Here is a 20,991-nt window from a genome sequence, read left to right on the forward strand (position 1 = left end):
AGATAAGAACATTTAGGTATAGTCCCGTTCGTGGCAACGCCTCATAAGGGGCGTATCATCGTATTTTCACGTTAGCTTTTGATAGGTTATTTCAAATTAGTGGTAGGTAATTGGTCCCTCAGGGTTAGAGCCTCCCGCATGGGCTAGAAATAGGAGAAAATCTACTTTGAAAATACGACTAAACGCAACTTAAGAGGCGTTGTCACGAAAGGGACTATACCCGAACATTTGACTAGAACCCAAAACCTAATTTTACAGAATTACGTAACAAAATTGACCCTCTTTCCCAAGAAAACAAACTATCTATCTGTCTGTCTATTTATCTACATATCTTTTATATACCTTTCTATTTATCTTTCTATCTATCTCTCTATCTATCTTTCCAGTTATCTATCTATAAATATCTAGATATACAACTATGAAATTACTTTTAGGAAAACTAGAAGTTAGAGATCAATATTCCAACATCCAAAATGAAAATTCATCTTCGCAAAGGAAATTAAGCTTTTTAACAACAAAATTTATAGAAATATGTTTGTTGCAGCAAATCATTTGGGATATAGGCTACATTGATTTATTTATCCTATCATACAAAGTAGTAAGGTTTTTGTCTGCAGCAAAGGATCTCGCTAACTGCTGAACCAATATGGTTCTACTTTATAGTAAAGTTTCTTAAAGGTTGTTTATATTAATAATAAAAAATCAAAAAATCATAGAAGGGATGATCTGACAAAAAATTGCCGAAGTAACAAATGAAAGTATAATCAATAAACTACAACTTTGCTTTTCAGAAGATTTCTGGCAAACGTTTAGAACATCGTTAAAAAGCTTTTTTTCCCGCCAGTGAATTGTGTGTCCTGTGTGAGATATCGGAGATACAGCAGCCCATACTCAAACTCTGCTCCAAATGCTCCAATGTTCTCAAGGAATTTCAACCATCTAAATTTCTTTTTAAATTGCATATTTCACAAAAATACGATTTTTAAGTCTTGATATTTTCAAAACTACGTGGTAGAAAATTGAAATTCTTTCAAATATATGCCATATAAATATAGTTAAACCCATTAACTAGCAAAAAATATGCGGTTCACTAAATTAAGTTCGAATGCATTTCGTGAAACTACCCCTTTACAACTTTGTTAGATTTAAAGAAGAATTTGTTAAAATTAAAAACAACTTTGTTGAATTTAAAGATGACTTTGTTAAACCATAAGATTACATTGCTAAACTTAAAATGATATTATTTCTAAAATAGACAACATTGTATCAATGAAAAATAACATTATCAGGAATTTAAAGGGAAAAGACATGGGCTAATAAATTGATGTACAGTACACCCCATATGATGATGCACAAAATTACCCCTTTATTTGAATTATAATTAGTGGTTGAAACGTTTGGACACACAACTTAATAGACCTACTAATAGAAACACAATAAAGTCACCAAGGTTATTAGGCCAACGAATAAGAAAACGTTATTATAAGACTTTGGGGACTAGTGTATTAAACAGTCTAATGTTCCCTCTCTCTGGATTTTGTTAGCTTTGGGTATTGTTCACTACAATGACCTATTAACCAATAGCAGTCCTTTATTTTGTCACGTGACTAAAATTTAGCCAATAGGAAGTCTTTATGTTTATCATATGAATACATTTCAACCAATAGCAGGGCTTTATTTTGTGACACGTGACTAAAAATGGTTGAAATTGATTGTAGGCAAATATAAACTCCCCAGAGGCTTTGTTGAGGTGTAGCAAAGTTGGCGCTTGTGATCCAGGAATGATATTTGATTAATTTATAAAAAACTAGCGACTACGCCCCCTAGAGGCCTCTAGGGGCACTTGAAATGTTTTTAAAAAATGATACAATACCTGTCCATGTGGCTTTCAAGTCTCTACGAATCACAAAAAAAATTATGTTTAAAGACTCCTACGCAACATAGCTAGGTATCGTAGAAACTTGAGAGTAGGGTTGGGCCGGATACTTTTTAAGCCGGATATCCGGCTGATATTTAATGCCGGATATCCGGTTCCGACCGGATATCTGGCAAACGTTCGAAATCCGGAAAAATTACCGGATATCCGGCCGGACAATCGGATATCCGGCGTCAAAAATTAGTCGGATATCATGTAACCGGATAGTTTTAATGTCCGGTATCCGGCCGGATATTGAAAATGACCGGATATCCGGCCAAACCCTACTTAAGAGCAGCATAGATAGGTATCATAGAGACTTAACAAACAAACAAACAAAAAATTTAAAGTGCCACTGGAGGCCTCTATAGGGGCGTAGCCCCTAATATTATTATAACTGAATCAATAATTGTTTTTAACAGAGGAGTATTGTCCCAAGTGTATGATAGAGAAGTCAAAATGTATGGATTTATTTGATAAAATTAGAGATAATTTTCAGGAGGCAAATCCTTCCCTAAATTCAGCGGTAACAAATCCTTTTATCCTTTTTAAAAGCGCATCTTTTCTATAGTTAGGGTCGATCCGTACGTCCTTCCTTCCGACCGTCCGTCCGTATTAATAGAGTGGATAGCTTTTTACGTCAATTTAGGCATGTTAGAATTATCCTATCGATTTCAAACTTTGCATAGTGATTCCTTTAGTAGTTAGTTACGATTTAGTAAGCGTAGCAACTCTATAATCATTACCAAAAAGTCCGTACGTCCATTTTTAACATGTTGATTTTTCTACTTTTTTAATATCAAATTTTTATGTGATCTAATCATCCGATTGATCTGATTTTTGATATGTTGATTCCTGGGACAACATAGTATAGTGTTATAAGCGAAGCATCTTTATAATCAAGTCCTAAAAATGTAAGTATGTCCTTAAACATTATCCTGTATATTCAACTCTTATACATTTATATTCTGATGACTCAGTTATGACACTATATAAGTGTTAATGTCCGTTTGTCCTACCGTTTCAGTGCTTCGCTTTTATGGATGTTGTCATCCTTGTTTTTTTTTATATAATTACTAATTATATATTTCAATACGAATAATAATTGTCTTATCTACTGTCCTAATGACTTTTAAAACAATTGTCTTCAAAAAGTCTAGGTATTTCTCTTCATATCTTAAAGAATTTTCTCGTATTCATTTGAATTCGGTGGATAGGAACCGGTTCTCATCCATACGAAAAAAACTATGTCTAGCTTTCTACGAATATAGGTACAAGCATAATATTAAAACCAGTTTTTTAAGCCGGTGCCTTTGGAACCACGGGGATAAAAAACTAGTTTTAATCTCATAATTGTAGATTCTATATCTGCGGAAAGCCGTTTATAATACGATAAAAGAAATAGCTATTCTATGGGAAAGGTAGATTGTGCCAAAATTGCGTAAAGGTGTAAGTTTTAAGGCTCAAAAACAGTTGTAGAACGATAATATTCACTAATTATGTTTATTTCTTATTTCTCTACCTTTATATATGTCGGGAAACTGTCCAAACTTTGACTGAATATTTCAAAAAGTGAATTATTTCTTACTTTTGAATATAGTCTTCCATAGTCACTCCACAACATTTTTCCATGGGCACAATACTTTTCCATTTTTCCAAGACATTATCCCCACGCACAATTCATTTTTCCCCATTCTAAATACATTTTCCCCATAATTCAGTAGGTATTTTTTCAATACATTTTCCCCACACTTCAGATACATTTTCCCACTCTCCAAATATATTTTCCTCACACTTCAGATACATTTTCCCACTCTCCAAATACATTTTCCCACTCTCCAAATACATTTTCCCACTCTCCAAATACATTTTCCCACTCTCCAAATACATTTTCCCACTCTCCAAATACATTTTCCCACTCTCCAAATACATTTTCCCACTCTCCAAATACATTTTCCCACTCTCCAAATACATTTCCCCTTTCTCCAAATATTTTTTTCTTGCACTTCCACACTTGCAATATGTTTCCCACACTCTTAATAAATTTTTTCACACTCCAAATACATTTCCTCCACAATACATTTTCCCCACACTTCCAATACATTCCCTCCACACTCCAAATACATTTTTTCACCACTCACAATACATTTTCTTACATATTTATTCTTAATTCTTTTCTCGGGGCTTAAAAAAACTGGTTTTAATCTTATAATTGTACATTCTATATCCGCGAAAAGCTTCACTCCAAATGCATTTTCTTACACTTAAGTATGTATTTTTTCCACACATTCAAAATATTTTTGTCATGCTAAAGTGTATTTATTAAGAAGCTGGATGATAAGAAGTTGGAGTGGGTGCAGATGATGACATTGAAGAGAAAACAACAGGTACCCAAAGTTTTATAATATTAGTACCCAAAGTTTTATTATATTTGTACCCAAAGTTTTATTATATTAGTACCCAAAGTTGGAGTGGGTGCAGATGATGACATTGAAGAGAAAACAACAGGTACCCAAAGTTTTATTATATTGGTACAGGCTGAGGAGACAATGTTAAAGGGAAGGAGTGGAAAGCAATTCTGTAACACTATTCCTATTTGATAAACTAGCGGCTTCGCCCCTAGCCTCTAGAGGCGAAGCCCCAAGAGGTAATTTTTAGAAAAAATTGTGTATTTCTGATGCTGCCATTTTATGTGAAGTGACTGCCTAAAAACAATTTATTTTTGGGGGGGTTAGGGGTGTCCCACCCACCAATAAAATAGCTTAAAACCACCACAGGACCAGTAGGTATATTCCCTGAAGAGTAGAGGAGCCCTATCGGTTCAGTGGTTACTTAGATCTTAAGCTTCAGGCGGACAGACATAGATTGCACATTATCCTATTTCATACAATTAAAAGTTTGGGTACCAACAATTATATAAGTTTGGGTACCATTATAATTATATAAGTTTGGGTACCATTACAATTATATAAGTTTGGGTACCATTATAATTATATAAGTTTGGGTACCATTATAATTATATAAGTTTGGGTACCATTACAATTATATAAGTTTGGGTACCATTATAATTATATAAGTTTGGGTACCATTATAATTATATAAGTTTGGGTACCATTATAATTATATAAGTTTAGGTACCATTACAATTATATAAGTTTGGGTACCATTACAATTATATAAGTTTGGGTACCATTACAATTATATAAGTTTGGGAACCATTACAATTATATAAGTTTGGGTACCATTACAATTATATAAGTTTGGGTACCATTATAATTATATAAGTTTGGGTACCATTATAATTATATAAGTTTGGGTACCATTATAATTATATAAGTTTGGGTACCATTATTATTATATAAGTTTGGGTACCATTACAATTATGTAAGTTTGGGTACCATTATAATTATATAAGTTTGGGTACCATTACAATTATGTAAGTTTGGGTACCATTATAATTATATAAGTTTGGGTACCATTACAATTATATAAGTTTGGGTACTATTCTAATTATATAAGTTTGGGTACCATTCTAATTATATAAGTTTGGGTACCATTATAATTATATAAGTTTGGGTACCATTACAATTATATAAGTTTGGGTACCATTATAATTATATAAGTTTGGGTACCATTATAATTATATAAGTTTGGAAACCATTATAATTATATAAGTTTAGGTACCATTACAATTATATAAGTTTGGGTACCATTACAATTATATAAGTTTGGGTACCATTATAATTATATAAGTTTGGATACTATTCTAATTATATAAGTTTGGGTACCATTACAATTATATAAGTTTGGCTACCATTATAATTATATAAGTTTGGGTACCATTACAATTATATAAGTTTGGGTACCATTATAATTATATAAGTTTGGGTACCATTATAATTATATAAGTTTGGGTACCATTATAATTATATAAGTTTAGGTACCATTACAATTATATAAGTTTGGGTACCATTACAATTATATAAGTTTGGGTACCATTATAATTATATAAGTTTGGATACTATTCTAATTATATAAGTTTGGGTACCATTACAATTATATAAGTTTGGCTACCATTATAATTATATAAGTTTGGGTACCATTACAATTATATAAGTTTGGGTACTATTACAATTATATAAGTTTGGGTACCATTATAATTATATAAGTTTGGGTACCATTACAATTATATAAGTTTGGGTACCATTACAATTATATAAGTTTGGGTACCATTACAATTATATAAGTTTGGCTACCATTATAATTATATAAGTTTGGGTACCATTACAATTATATAAGTTTGGGTACTATTACAATTATATAAGTTTGGGTACCATTATAATTATATAAGTTTGGGTACCATTACAATTATATAAGTTTGGGTACCATTACAATTATATAAGTTTGGGTACCATTACAATTATATAAGTTTGGGTACCATTACAATTATATAAGTTTGGGTACCATTATAATTATATAAGTTTGGATACTATTCTAATTATATAAGTTTGGGTACCATTACAATTATATAAGTTTGGCTACCATTATAATTATATAAGTTTGGGTACCATTATAATTATATAAGTTTGGGTACCATTACAATTATATAAGTTTGGGTACCATTATAATTATATAAGTTTGGGTACCATTATAATTATATAAGTTTGGGTACCATTACAATTATATAAGTTTGGGTACCATTATAATTATATAAGTTTGGGTACCATTATAATTATATAAGTTTGGGTACCATTATAATTATATAAGTTTGGGTACCATTATAATTATATAAGTTTGGGTACCATTATTATTATATAAGTTTGGGTACCATTACAATTATACAAGTTTGGGTACTATTCTAGGCTGAAGAGGCGAGGGTGAAGCGCGAAGAGGAGGCGAGAAAGCGAAGAGAAGACGAAGAAGCCAAAAAGGTGAGCTCAGCTTCTTAGTAAGGTTGCGCCGGATATCCGGTCATTTTCAATATCCGGCCGGATACCGGATATTAAAACTATCCGGTTACATGATATCCGGCTGATTTTTGACGCCGGATATCCGGTTATCCGGCCGGATATCTGGTAATTTGCCGGATATCGAACGTTGGCCAGATATCCGGCCTGAACCGGCATTAGAAATCAGCCGGATATCCGGTATCCGGCTAAAAAAGAATCCGGCCCAACCCTACTACTTAGAGATCTAAAGGGATAAGACAATGGCTGGTTAACTTAAGTACATCCCTAATGATGATACACAAAATTACCCCTTCTGTAGATAAAAATAATTGAACACTTCATCAATCAATCAATCAAAATTTGATAAAATTCCCCAAAGTTGTTAAGCCAAGGAATAAGAAAAAGTTATCATAAAACCTTGAGGACTAGTGCAATAAACAACCCAATGTCCCCTCCCTCCCTTTGAGCCATATAATGACGTCATTTAGTCAGGGAGGGAGGGGGAAACTTGAACTGTAAAGTAGTCTGGTACCCAAAGTTTTATAACCACGTTGTTTTATTTATTGGCTCAAAAGTTTTGGGTACTTTTATTGAATTGTGGTGTTATCGTATTAAAAACAATTTAAACTTTAAGATATATCCGCGGAAAGCTGTCTATAGATAATTAAAAATAGGTTTTATCACATAGATAGGGCTTTCCACGGATATAAAAGTGTACAATTAAAAGATAAAAGCCAGTTTTGTTAGCCCCGAGATGCTGATGGCATGTGCCTAAAAAAAACTTATATTAGAAAACTGGATATATTATGATATGATACATGATTTATCAGTATAGCTTAGAACTAGTTCTAATCCAGTGGATATTAATCAGTTTCAAAGCCATACTGGAAAATAATTTCTATGTTTATCTTTAAATGTTTAAATGAAAGGCCTGTTACATGATTTTTCAGTATGGCTTAGAAGGGGTTCTTTTTGCATCGTATTACAGACAGTTTTCCACAAATATTAAAATAACAATTATTTGGTAGGCGGAGCAAGCCAAGAAGAAGGAAGATGAGAAACGGCGGAGAGAGGAAATATTTGAACAATACAAGATTAAAAAGGTACCCAAAGTTCTAGTACCCAAAGTTTTATGCATGTACCTAAAGCTTCGCTCCTAGCAGACTTAACCCTTACAGATCGGGGGGGGGGGGGGGGGTCATATTGACCCCCCTCCCTCTAGTTTTTTCAATGTAATTTTTTTTGATAAGATAGAGAGTTGTGAGTTCGTGACTTTTTAAGTTTAGTAATTATACGTCAGCAAGAGTTGATTTTATTAGGATATCTGGTCCTTGTCGGTCGTGGCGTCAAAGTCGGTTAGGTGGCACCAAATTTAGAAAAAAATCTAAATAAATCTTAATTTCTACATTATGACTTTTGTGTATAAGGTAGAAACCTAAAAAATTTTTTGGTGAATACTTAGATATCAATGACCTTCTGAGAAAAGTGGTGTTATGACCGTTTGACCGCTCCCTGACCGACTTTATGACCGATTTTTGTCCGGCTTTTACTACAGACATATATCATGAATATTGTGGCTTCTATTACAGCTAAAGACCTATAATTTTTTTTGGTAAATTCTTGAGCAACAATAAATAGATAAAATTATTAATTGGCGCCGCCAACCGCCGTTTAACTGCCGAAAATGGCGGTTTCCGTTATTTGCCGTAAAAATACACATGAACCACCCAGGGATAAGGGATAGGAAACCTGGCCTGGCCTGGCCTGGAACCACCAGAAAAATTTATATGTCTCTAACTGTAACAGGAGCCGAGATAGAGGGGGGGGGGTCAATATGACCCCCCCCCCCCCCTCCCGATCTATTAAGGTGGGAATTGGGGCTTGATCTGTAAGGGTTAAAACGCACAGGGCTACTTAAATCAGGGATCTAAAGGAATAAGACAATGACCGATAAATTGATGTACATCCCAAATTGATGATATACAAAATTACTCAGATTAAAAAGGTACAGAATAGTTATTTTCAGTATGGCCTCGAAAACCGAATTATATCAGCTGGATTTGAACCGGTACTCAGCCATACTGAAACTTCATGTATAGCATCGTATTACAGACAATTTTCCACGAATATTAAAATAAAAATTATAAAATTAATACCAGTTTTGTTAGCCTGGTCGTTAGGCTAACAAAACTGGTTTAAACTTGTGATTTTTCATGTGTTTATAATACGATGCAGTAAATCCTTATACTAAAGTAACATGATGTCTGTGTGTTTGTCTTTACAGGGCAGCTTTAAGGAAGAACCATTTCAGTTCAGTGGTTAGAAAGATCCTTTGGTACAAACAGACAGACAAAAAGACAGATACTGTTAGTTTAATGTAAGGATTAAAACACCATATTTCTATTTTATTCAGGTTTTTTTTCTCTTTTTTGGTGGGAGTGTCTCTCACCCCTCAATAAAATAGCTTAAAACCACCAAAGGACCAATATTTACATATTCCTATTCTATTCAGGAGCTGGAGAAGGAAGACAAAGCCCCCAGCCACCCTCCCCCAACTAGTTCTAACAAAACTGGACCAAGAATGCGACCTAGGAATTTATTTTTACATGAGTTTTGGATACCCTTCTAGTGTTTGTATACAAGGGGGGGGGGGGGGGCAAAGTTTTGACACATTTGCGTAAACCTGGCAACTAGGCTTCATCTTTGGACTGAGAGGATAGGTTATTAATGATTCTTATATGATGAATTTCACGAAGTTTTAAGATTTTTTGGATCCATAACCCCCTCCTCTCACAATTACCCAGGGATCTAAAGAAATAAGACAATGGCCGATAAAAAATTATATTACACATATAATGAGTGTTCAAACGGTTACGTTTCATCAATTTAGTTTAATCTACAGAATGGGCAATGTTTTAAATCATCATTGGGGATGTACAACAATTTAGCGGCCATTGTCCTGTCCCTTTAGATTCCTGATTCAGTGCACTGTAAATTATATTGGGATCTACTGCAGTTCACGGTAAAATATTGCTGGTAAGCAATATTTCCAAAAATCTATGAATTTTAAAGGCTGCTGGCTGCCAAACGGCTGAACGTACAGATCATGCCGGCACATTGTTTCAAGCGGCATAGGAAGGATACAAATAATCTGGAATAGCCTTAAATCAATAATGCATACTTATCATAATCTCGCAGTGCAGAGAAATGCGCGTAAAAGACCTATTTTACGCGTTTTTTCTTCAGTGAAGCTTTCCCTGTGCATAATTGGATCTTAGCTATTCCAGATTATTTGAAGGCCTTCTTATGCCGCTTAAAATTGTGTGCAGGTATGATCTGTATGTTCAGCCGTTTGGCAGCTAGCAGACTTTAAAATTCATAGATTTTTGGAAATATTGCTAACCAGCAATATTTTACCGTGAACTGCAGTAGATCCTTATATTGATACTTTAAAGGTTTTAAAAACATTAGGGACTTTTTATGAAAACTTTGGGGACTTTTATATGAACTTTGGGACTTAAAAACTTTGGGGACTTTTATAAAAAATGTGTAAAATAAACTTGTGGTTGGCTAGATCTGCTGGAGCTGGGGGTATGAAACCACGGCCGCGAACCATCCATGTAGATTCTGACGACCTGCCAGACGGACGGACAGGTGGACAAGTTACGCGCTCATCCAGCGGTCTTCGGGGCAGCCATTCCAATCTCAATATTTCAAGTCTCAATAGGTCAAGGTGAGTTTGGGTACCGTTTAAATAAGTTTGGGTACTATTTTACTACAGCAGAAAGCTGCCTATAATACTGTACCATTCCAATCTCAATATTTCAAGGTCAAGGTGAGTTTGGGTACTATTCTACTTACATAAGTTTGGGTACCAATTATCAATATATTATAGTTTGGGTACCAATATAACAATATAAGTTTGGGTACCATTCTAATTTTGTAAGTTTGTGTACCATTAATACCACTAATTATGTTTAATTTTAGAAATTACAGAAGGGGTATTTAATCCTTTTTATTTGGGTACCATTCTAATTATATAATTTTGGGTACCAATATAATAATATAAGTTTGGGTACCATTCTAATTATGTAAGTTTGTGTACCATTAATACCACTAATTATGTTTAATTTTAGAAATTACAGAAGGGGCAGTAATTCATCTCTAGCTGATGAAGAACTTTATGGAGGCGTTTCTTCTGGGCTTAGAGGTCTTGGCCATATAGGTCAGTTCTACTTTTACATTAGTCCCCAAAGTTTTATAATAATGTTTTCCTATTCGTTTGCCTAACAACTTTGGGGACTTTTGACTTAAATTTTGATTGGTTGTTTCATTTAGTTGAGTGTCCAAACGTTTCAACCACTAATATTAATTTGGTAATTTGGTTTATCACCATTGGGGATGGATATCAATTTATTGGCCATTGTCTTATTGCTTTAGATCCCTGTTTCACCAGGTATTTTACACACTAGTCCCCAAAGTTTTATAATAATAAAACCTTTTCCTATTCATTTGCATTGGGACTTTTCTTGAATTTTGATTGGTTGAGTGTCCAAACGTTTCAATCACTAAAAGTAATCCACAGAATGGGTAATTTTGTTTATTACTATTGGGGATGGGTGATATCAATGTAATGGCTTTTGTCTTATCCCTTTAGATCCCTGACTTTTGTCGGGTGACAGACGTACTTACGGACGTACAGAAATTAAGTAGAGTATCTGCATTAGATATAGATAGATAAATCTGGGAATGAGAGGTCATTGGAGTTTAAATTGTCATAGTACCCAAAGTTTTACAACCATGTTTTCTTGTTCATCGGCTGTAAAACTTTGGGTACTTGGCCAACAACAAAACTGGAACTCTTCTCCCCACTTTTAGTTTTTAAAAAAAAATTAATTGTTTTTTTATGTTGTGAGTGTGATGATAGTATCCTTCCAGATTATCATGTACTCTAATAAGTGAAACTTTTAGCTGGATAGAAATAACAATCCCCTCCCTCTACCAACTTTATCCATCCCCTCCCACTGGATGACCGAACTGACCAATAAATGACGCCAATTTTTCCCCTTTTCATAATATCCACGTATAATTTACATTCATTATTGTTGGTGCCCAAAAATTTTTAACCATTTTTTTTGTAGGACGCAGTAAATCATCCAGTGTTAGCAATCTTGGTCCTGGCTCCTTACCCCTGGGTCTACGTAGAGGTACAGGTTAGTTTTACTAAAGGGATGCTCTTGTTTATCATCATTGGGTATGTCTATCATCATATAACGCATCCGCTCGTCGTCTGAGAGGTGATAGGTTCAAATCACGGCCCAACACCGCGTCATAACTAAAGACGTTAAAAATGGTTCCTAACTGCTTCTATGTCAGGTGCGCGACATTTCTAGTTAAAGTAAATGGGAAGAATGCCCTGGCTCATAAACATGCGTAACGTATTACCATGTACAGTTAGAATTTCTCAGACAAAGGTCGTGCAATCAAAAGCTCCTTTCCCCTTGGCAGGTACAGTGGGGAGACTGAGTATCTATCTATATATCCATCCATCCAATTATCTATCTATCTAAGGCCTTTCTGGCGGGGGCACAGATCCGAGTATTGCAGGCACAGGGGGGAGACTGAAATATCTATCTATCATAAAAAATTACTTTTCTTTGAAAATTCTGCTTTTTAAAAGCGAAGCTTTTCTATAATTAGGGTCGGTCCGTCCGAAATAGATAGCTTTTATTCGTTAATTTAGGCATGTTAGAATTGTCCTATCGATTTCAAACTTTGCATGATGATTCCTGTAGTAGTTAGGTACGATTTAGAAAGCGTAGCAACTCTATAATCATTACCAGAATGTCCAAATGTCCATATAGATCCGAGTATGGCAGTCACAGGTGGGAGACTGAGTTATCTATTTATTTATCAATCTAATTATCTATCTATCTAACTAAGGTCTTTCTGGCGGACATAGATCCGAGTATGGCAGTCACAGGTGGGAGACAAAGTTCTCTATTTATATATCTATCTATCAATCTAATTATCTATCTAACTAAGGTCTTTCTGGAGGACACAGATCCGAGTATGGCAGTCACAGGGGGGAGACAGAGTTTGATGACAGAGCTTCAGATATTTCCAGCACCACGTCTGGTTATAGGTCAGGCAGAGGTAAGAGTACCCATAGTACCCCACCAGTACCCAAAGTTTTTTATTAATTGATTTATGGATAGATTGATTTATTAATTGATGAATAGATTGATGAATAGATTAATGAATAGATTGATTGATTGATAGATTGATAAGTTGATTGATAGATTCATTGATTGATTAATATATTGATTGATAGATTGAAAGATTAATAGATTGATTGACATATTTATTGACAGATTAAGTGATAGATTGATTGATTGATTGATTGAATGATAGGTTGAAAGATTGATATATTGATAGATTGATTGATAGATTGATAAATTGTTTGATTAATTGATTGATAGACATGGATGGTTCGTAGGTCCTTGTCTTAACCTAACCTAACCTAACCTACATCATGTCAAACAACTGGCTGTTCCATTATACACTGTACAAAACTAAGGTTTAATAAGTAATAGCAAATGAGATTCATTATGAGTTAAGGTTGGCACCTAGGCACTTTTCAATATATATATAGAAAAATGGTTCTGAATTAAACCAATAATTATCAACCAAACAGGGTCTCACACGCCCCTACCCAACCTAACCTAGCCTAAACAGCCATACAAGTAACCATTTCTTCAAGCTTTGTGCAAGTGAGATTCATTATGAGTTAAGGTTGGCACTTAGCTACTTTTAGATATATATAAAGAAAATTATGGAGAGTTTAAATCTGATTCATTAGGTCACATGGCTAGTTTGAAGGTCCATGTCTTAACCATTATACACAGTCCAAAACTAGAGTTTAGTAAGTAATTGCAAATGAGATTTATTATGAGTTAAGGTTGGCACTTAGCTACTTTTCAATATATATATAGAAAAAAACGGTTCTGAATTAAACCAATAATTATCAACCAAACAGGGTCTCACACACCCCTAACCAACCTAACCTAGCCTAAACAGGCCAATACAAGTAACCATTTCTTCAAACTTTGTGTAAGTGAGATTTATTATGAGTTAAGGTTGGCACTTAGGCACTTTTCAATATATATTAAGAAAAAACTGGTTCCGAATGGGTATGGTACAGTAGAAAACGGTTAAAACCATAATGGGTCTTACATCCCCTTACTCAACCTAACCTAGCCTAAACAGGCCAATACAAGTAACCATTTTAGATGAATTTGATTGTGAGTTAAGGTTGGCACTTCTGAATTAAACCAATAATTATCAACCAAACAGGGTCTCACACGCCCCTACTCAACCTAACCTAGCCTAAACAGGCCATACAAGTAACAATTTCTTCAAGCTTTGTGTAAGTAACTCCATGTGAGATTCATTATGAGTTAAGGTTGGCACTTAGCTTCTTTTAGATATATATAAAGAAAATTATGGAGAGTTTAAATCTGATTCATTAGGTCACATGGCTAGTTTGTAGGTCCATGTTTTAACCATTATACACAGTCCAAAACTAAAGTTTAGTAAGTAATTGCAAATGAGATTTATTATGAGTTAAGATTGGCACTTAGGCACTTATATATATAAAGAAAAAACTGGTTACTACAGGGAATGGTACAAGTAGAAAACTGTAACAACCAAACAGGGTCTCACATGCCCCTACTCAACCTAACCTAGCCCAAACAGGCCATAAAAGTAACAATTTCTTCAAGCTTTGTGTAACTAACTCCATGTGAGATTCATTATGAGTTAAGGTCGGCACTTAACTACTTTTAAATATATATAAAGAAAATTATGGAAAGTTTAGACATGTTTCATTAGGTCACATGGCTAGTTTTTAGGTCCATGTCTTAACCATTATACACAGTCCAAAACTAAAGTTTAGTAAGTAATTGCAAATGAGATTTATTATGAGTTAAGATTGGAACTTAAGCACTTTTCAATATATATAATTTAAAAACTGGTTCCGAATGGGTATGGTACAGTAGAAAACGGTTAAAACCATAATGGGTCTTACATCCCCTTACTCAACCTAATCTAGCCTAAACAGGCCAATACAAGTAACCATTTCAGATGAGTTTTTGATTATGAGTTAAGGTTGGCACTTAGGCACTTTTCAATATATATTAAGAAAAAAACTGGTTCCGAATGGTTATGGTACAGTAGAAAACGGTTAAAACCATAATGGGTCTTACATCCCCTTACTCAACCTAATCTAGCCTAAACAGGCCAATGCAAGTAACCATTTCAGATGAGTTTGATTATGAGTTAAGGATGGCACTTAGGCACTTTTCAATATATATATAGAAAAAAACGGTTCTGAATTAAACCAATAATTATCAACCAAACAGGGTCTCACACACCCCTACTCAACCTAACCTAGCCTAAACAGGCCATACACATAACCATTTCTTCAAGCTTTGTGCAAGTAACTCCATGTGAGATTCATTATGAGTTAAGGTTGGCACTAAAAGAAAACTTTATAATCATGGCACGGGACAATAGATTGTATATTAATTTCTGGTACCCAAAGTTTTATAATCATGGGAGGTTGTAGTAAACTGTATATTATTCTGGTACCCAAAGTTTTATAACCATGGAAGGGTATAGTAAACTGTATATTATTCTGGTACCCAAAGTTTTATAACCATGGAAAGGTATAGTAAACTGTATATTATTCTGGTACCCATAGTTTTATCACCATGGAAAGGTATAGTAAACTGTATATTATTCTGGTACCCATAGTTTTATAACCATGGAAGAAAAAAAAGGTTCCCAAAGGGCAAAGTAAGAGTAGACCCAGTCATAAACAACCAACCAGGGTCACCCACCTTTCTAATTGGGTACCTTAGTAAAAACTATACTTACACACCTTCCTAATTGGTTACCTTAGTAAAAACTATACTTACACACCTTCCTAATTAGGTACCTTAGTAAAAACTATACTTACACACCTTCCTAATTGTGTACCTTAGTAAAAACTATACTTACACACCTTCCTAATTGTGTACCTTAGTAAAAACTATATTTACACACCTTCCTAATTAGGTACCTTAGTAAAAACTATACTTACACACCTTCCTAATTGGGTACCTTAGTAAAAACTATACTTACACACCTTCCTAATTGGGTACCTTAGTAAAAACTATACTTACACACCTTCCTAATTAGGTACCTTAGTAAAAACTATACTTACACACCTTCCTAATTGGTTACCTTAGTAAAAACTATACTTACACACCTTCGTAATTGGGTACCTTAGTAAAAACTATACTTCCACGCCTTCCTCACTGGGTACCTTTGTAAAAACTATACTTACTCACCTTCCTAACTGGGTACCTTAGTAAAAACTATACCTACACACCTTCCTAATTGGGTACCTTAGTAAAAACTAATGAGTACCACCAACTTAAATGTTAATTAAATGCCTAACCCCTGCAGGGTGCTTATTTGTTTATTTATATCTTAACCTAACTTAACCAATTGTATACAATCTTAAAGGTTAACAAAATGCCTAACCCCTGCGGGGGACTTAGTTGTTTATTCATATCTTAACCTAACCTAACCTAGTGTATACCATATAAAAGGTTAATTAAATGCCTAACCCCTGCAGGAGCTTAGTTGTTCATTCATATCTTAACCTAACCTAACCTATTGTATACCATCTAAAAGGTTAATTAAATGCCTAACCCCTGCAGGGGGCTTAGTTGTTTATTCATATCTTAACCTAACCTAACCTATTGTATACCATCTTAAAGGTTAATCAAATGCCTAACCCCTATGGGGGGCTTAGTTGTTTATTCATATCTTAACCTAACCTAACCTATTGTATACCATTCTAAAGGTTTTCCAAATGCCTAACCCCTGCGGGGGGCTTAGTTGTTCATTCATATCTTAACCTAACCTAACCTATTGTATACCATCTAAAAGGTTAATTAAATGCCTAACCCCTGCAGGGGGCTTAGTTGTTTATTCATATCTTAACCTAACCTAACCTATTGTATACCATCCTAAAAGTTTTCCAATTGCCTAACCCCTGCGGGGGGCTTAGTTGTTCATTCATATCTTAACCTAACCTAACCTATTGTATACCATCTAAAAGGTTAATTAAATGCCTAACCCCTGCGGAGGGCTTAGTTGATTATTCATATCTTAACCTAACCTAACCTAACCTATTGTATAACATCCTAAAGGTTAATTAAATGTCTAACCACTGCGGGGGGCTTAGTTGTTTATTCATATCTTAACCTAACCTAACCTATTGTATACCATCTAAAAGGTTAATTAAATGTCTAACCCCTGCGTGGGGCTTAGTTGTTTATTCATATCTTAACCTAACCTAACCTATTGTATACCATCCTAAAGGTTTTTCAAATGCCTAACCCCTGCGGGGGGCTTAGTTGTTTATTCATATCTTAACCTAACCTAACCTATTGTATACCATTCTAAAGGTTTTCCAAATGCCTAACCCCTGCGGGGGGCTTAGTTGTTCATTCATATCTTAACCTAACCTAACCTATTGTATACCATCTAAAAGGTTAATTAAATGCCTAACCCCTGCAGGGGGCTTAGTTCTTTATTCATATCTTAACCTAACCTAACCTATTGTATACCATCTTAAAGGTTAATCAAATGCCTAACCCCTATGGGGGGCTTAGTTGTTTATTCATATCTTAACCTAACCTAACCTATTGTATACCATTCTAAAGGTTTTCCAAATGCCTAACCCCTGCGGGGGGCTTAGTTGTTCATTCATATCTTAACCGAACCTAACCTATTGTATACCATCTAAAAGGTTAATTAAATGCCTAACCCCTGCAGGGGGCTTAGTTGTTTATTCATATCTTAACCTAACCTAACCTATTGTATACCATCCTAAAAGTTTTCCAATTGCCTAACCCCTGCGGGGGGCTTAGTTGTTCATTCATATCTTAACCTAACCTAACCTATTGTATACCATCTAAAAGGTTAATTAAATGCCTAACCCCTGCGGAGGGCTTAGTTGATTATTCATATCTTAACCTAACCTAACCTATTGTATAACATCCTAAAGGTTAATTAAATGTCTAACCACTGCGGGGGGCTTAGTTGTTTATTCATATCTTAACCTAACATAACCTATTGTATACCATCCTAAAGGTTTTTCAAATGCCTAACCCCTGCGGGGGGCTTAGTTGTTTATTCATATCTTAACCTAACCTATGCCCAGTTCACAAATAACTTTTGAAGGTCGACCAATTTTTTCTGGAGGTCAACCTAAACAAGTACAACCCACAAATACCTCTATAAAATCGGTCAACCTAAAGCTTCTATTGGTCGACCTAAAATTTCCAGAGGTCGACCTTTGTCTTTTGTGAACTGGGCTTTAACCTATTGTATACCATTCTAAAGGTTTTCCAAATGCCTAACCCCTGCGGGGGGCTTAGTTGTTCATTCATATCTTAACCTAACCTAACCTATTGTATACCATCTAAAAGGTTAATTAAATGCCTAACCCCTGCAGGGGGCTTAGTTGTTTATTCATATCTTAACCTAACCTAACCTATTGTATACCATCCTAAAAGTTTTCCAATTGCCTAACCCCTGTGGGGGGCTTAGTTGTTCATTCATATCTTAACCTAACCTAATCTATTGTATACCATCTAAAAGGTTAATTAAATGCCTAACCCCTGCGGAGGGCTTAGTTGATTATTCATATCTTAACCTAACCTAACCTATTGTATAACATCCTAAAGGTTAATTAAATGTCTAACCACTGCGGGGGGCTTAGTTGTTTATTCATATCTTAACCTAACATAACCTATTGTATACCATCCTAAAGGTTTTTCAAATGCCTAACCCCTGCAGGGGGCTTATTTGTTTATTCATATCTTAACCTAACCTAACCTATTGTATACCATCCTAAAGGTTTTCCAAATGCCTAACCCCTATGGGGGGCTTAGATGTTTATTCATATCTTAACCTAACCTAACCTATTGTATACCATCCTAAAGGTTTTCCAAATGCCTAACCCCTATGGGGGGCTTAGATGTTTATTCATATCTTAACCTAACCTAACCTATTGTATACCATCCTAAAGGTAAATTAAATGTCTAATGAATCAGATAATTTTAACATACAAATATTTGTAGTCAAAAAAGTAAAAAATTAACATGTTTTAATGGACGTATGGACTTTCTGGTGACAATTATAGAGTTGCTACTCTTTCTAAGTTGAACCTAACTTTTATAGGAATTATTATACAAAGTTTGAAATGATTAGGACAATTCTAACCTTATAATTTAATAAACAGAGCTTATCATAACAGACAGACGTACCAACCTTTATTATAGAAAAGCTTTGCTTTAAAAAATAGAATTGACTAATGAAACAAAAAAGGCGGGACTTCTATATAGTTAAAACTACCTAACTAATCACAGTTAAGCATGTTTTCCCTCCATAAACTTCTGGATTCTAATTGGCCCTTTAAATTTGGATAGTAACACAAAAAAATGCTTATGTGGGAGGGGGTCTCAAATTAAAGTGACCCGTTAAATTTAATGTTGACACAGAAAAATTCTCACAGGGTAGGAGGTATTGATTTTAAACTATTTTCTTAGGGATAAAAGGATTTTCAAATGTGTTAAAATGTTAAAAAAAAACATACAAATAAAATCTATTAATAATTTTAATAACATTGATCTTTTAAATATCTTTTATTTTATACAAAATAATATGAACCAGAACAGGTTTAATGCTATTCTATTTGGAGCCTGGTGAATAATTCATATGCATTCAATATAAATAATTTATATATATATCCATTAGAAATAACTGTTTTTTACTAAATTCTATTTTGGTATCTTGATAGTACTGAACTCAATTTGAAATAATGAATATTTCTTATTTATAAAAATTTAATTTATTTTATCTTTGTTTTTTTATTTAAAGTTATCGCTTATCACTTTACCCCTAACATGAAGACTTTTACAACCCATGTGAAAATATGTCAGTGACCTTTTTAGTTTTTAGTTAGTGTTAACACATATTTGGCAGGGAGGGAGGGGACATTATGCTGTTTATTACACTAGTCCCTGAAGTCAAAACAACATTGGGAACCTTTACAGAATTTTAATAAGTTGTGTGTCCAAATGTTTTTACCACTAATTGTAATATACGGAAAGGATAATTTTGTGTATTAAAATTGGGGATGTGCATCAATTAATCAGCCATTGTCTTATCCCTTTTTATCCCTGCATTTATGACCTGTTTCTTATCCTAAAAAAGCAGACATCTTACATTCTTGTAACAAGATATATTTTTAAAGCATATTTAACAAAAATGTCTTTTATAGTGGGGGGTGTTGTCATCCAGGATAGGGAAGGATTTACTTTAGATAAATCTTGTATTAAAATCTTAAATTGTAGGGGTTTATTTTATAGTACAGGAAGAAAGGGAACAATGGGCCGTTTATTTCACTAGTCTCCAAAGTTTTATAATAATGTTTTCTTATTCATTGTCTGAACAATGTCTTATTGTTTTATTAGATATTTGTTGATTGTTCAAACCTTTTAACCAATAATTGTTATCTGCAGAAGAGATATTTTTGTGTATCATCATTGGGAAAGTACAGTAGTTTAGATCCCTGTATATATATAAATTGATTCCCTAAAATAGATCAACATTAATTAAAATTTTGATTACATATTTCTATCCCAGATATTTATGACTTATTTCCCTTTCTACAGCTAATTAATCTACATATATTGTACAAAACTTAACTGTTTTTCTCATGAAAAAAGTATATTCTAAGAATTTCAAAGAATCTTGATAAATATTTCAAAAAAGTAAACATCTTATAAAATACTAGCAGCCGTGCCCTTAGAATTCAGGGGCTCTGTTTTAGAAAGGTAAAAAAGGGAAGAAAAATAGCCTAAAACCATCCCAAGATATACATCTGAAAATAAAATAGCTGAAAATAAAACTGGGACCAAATTGAAGCTTCCCTTAAATGGAGAACTCAATAGGTTTCGTAGTTATAAAAATCCTAAGCTATAGACAAAGAAACTTACTACT

General features: G+C 34.0%; 1 protein-coding gene across 1 annotated transcript in view; it reads left to right on the top strand.

Moving 5' to 3' along the window:
- Nucleotides 1-20,991, top strand: part of LOC145307222 (patronin-like) — a 30,871-nt gene that overhangs the window by 1,486 nt on the left and 8,394 nt on the right. The window contains exons 3-14 of the mRNA XM_080149599.1: nucleotides 435-493; nucleotides 843-924; nucleotides 1,717-1,776; nucleotides 2,335-2,441; nucleotides 4,243-4,302; nucleotides 6,778-6,846; nucleotides 7,893-7,967; nucleotides 9,377-9,452; nucleotides 10,435-10,597; nucleotides 11,001-11,089; nucleotides 12,006-12,077; nucleotides 12,910-13,020. Coding sequence (XP_080005725.1) covers nucleotides 2,358-2,441; nucleotides 4,243-4,302; nucleotides 6,778-6,846; nucleotides 7,893-7,967; nucleotides 9,377-9,452; nucleotides 10,435-10,597; nucleotides 11,001-11,089; nucleotides 12,006-12,077; nucleotides 12,910-13,020 — 799 coding nt within the window. The 5' untranslated portion in view covers nucleotides 435-493; nucleotides 843-924; nucleotides 1,717-1,776; nucleotides 2,335-2,357. The remainder of the gene's footprint in view (nucleotides 1-434; nucleotides 494-842; nucleotides 925-1,716; nucleotides 1,777-2,334; nucleotides 2,442-4,242; nucleotides 4,303-6,777; nucleotides 6,847-7,892; nucleotides 7,968-9,376; nucleotides 9,453-10,434; nucleotides 10,598-11,000; nucleotides 11,090-12,005; nucleotides 12,078-12,909; nucleotides 13,021-20,991) is intronic.

Source organism: Acartia tonsa, chromosome 15, assembly GCF_053477335.1.
Source record: "Acartia tonsa isolate MP-2025a chromosome 15, ASM5347733v1, whole genome shotgun sequence".
In the NCBI taxonomy this organism is placed as follows: Eukaryota; Metazoa; Arthropoda; class Copepoda; order Calanoida; family Acartiidae; genus Acartia; species Acartia tonsa.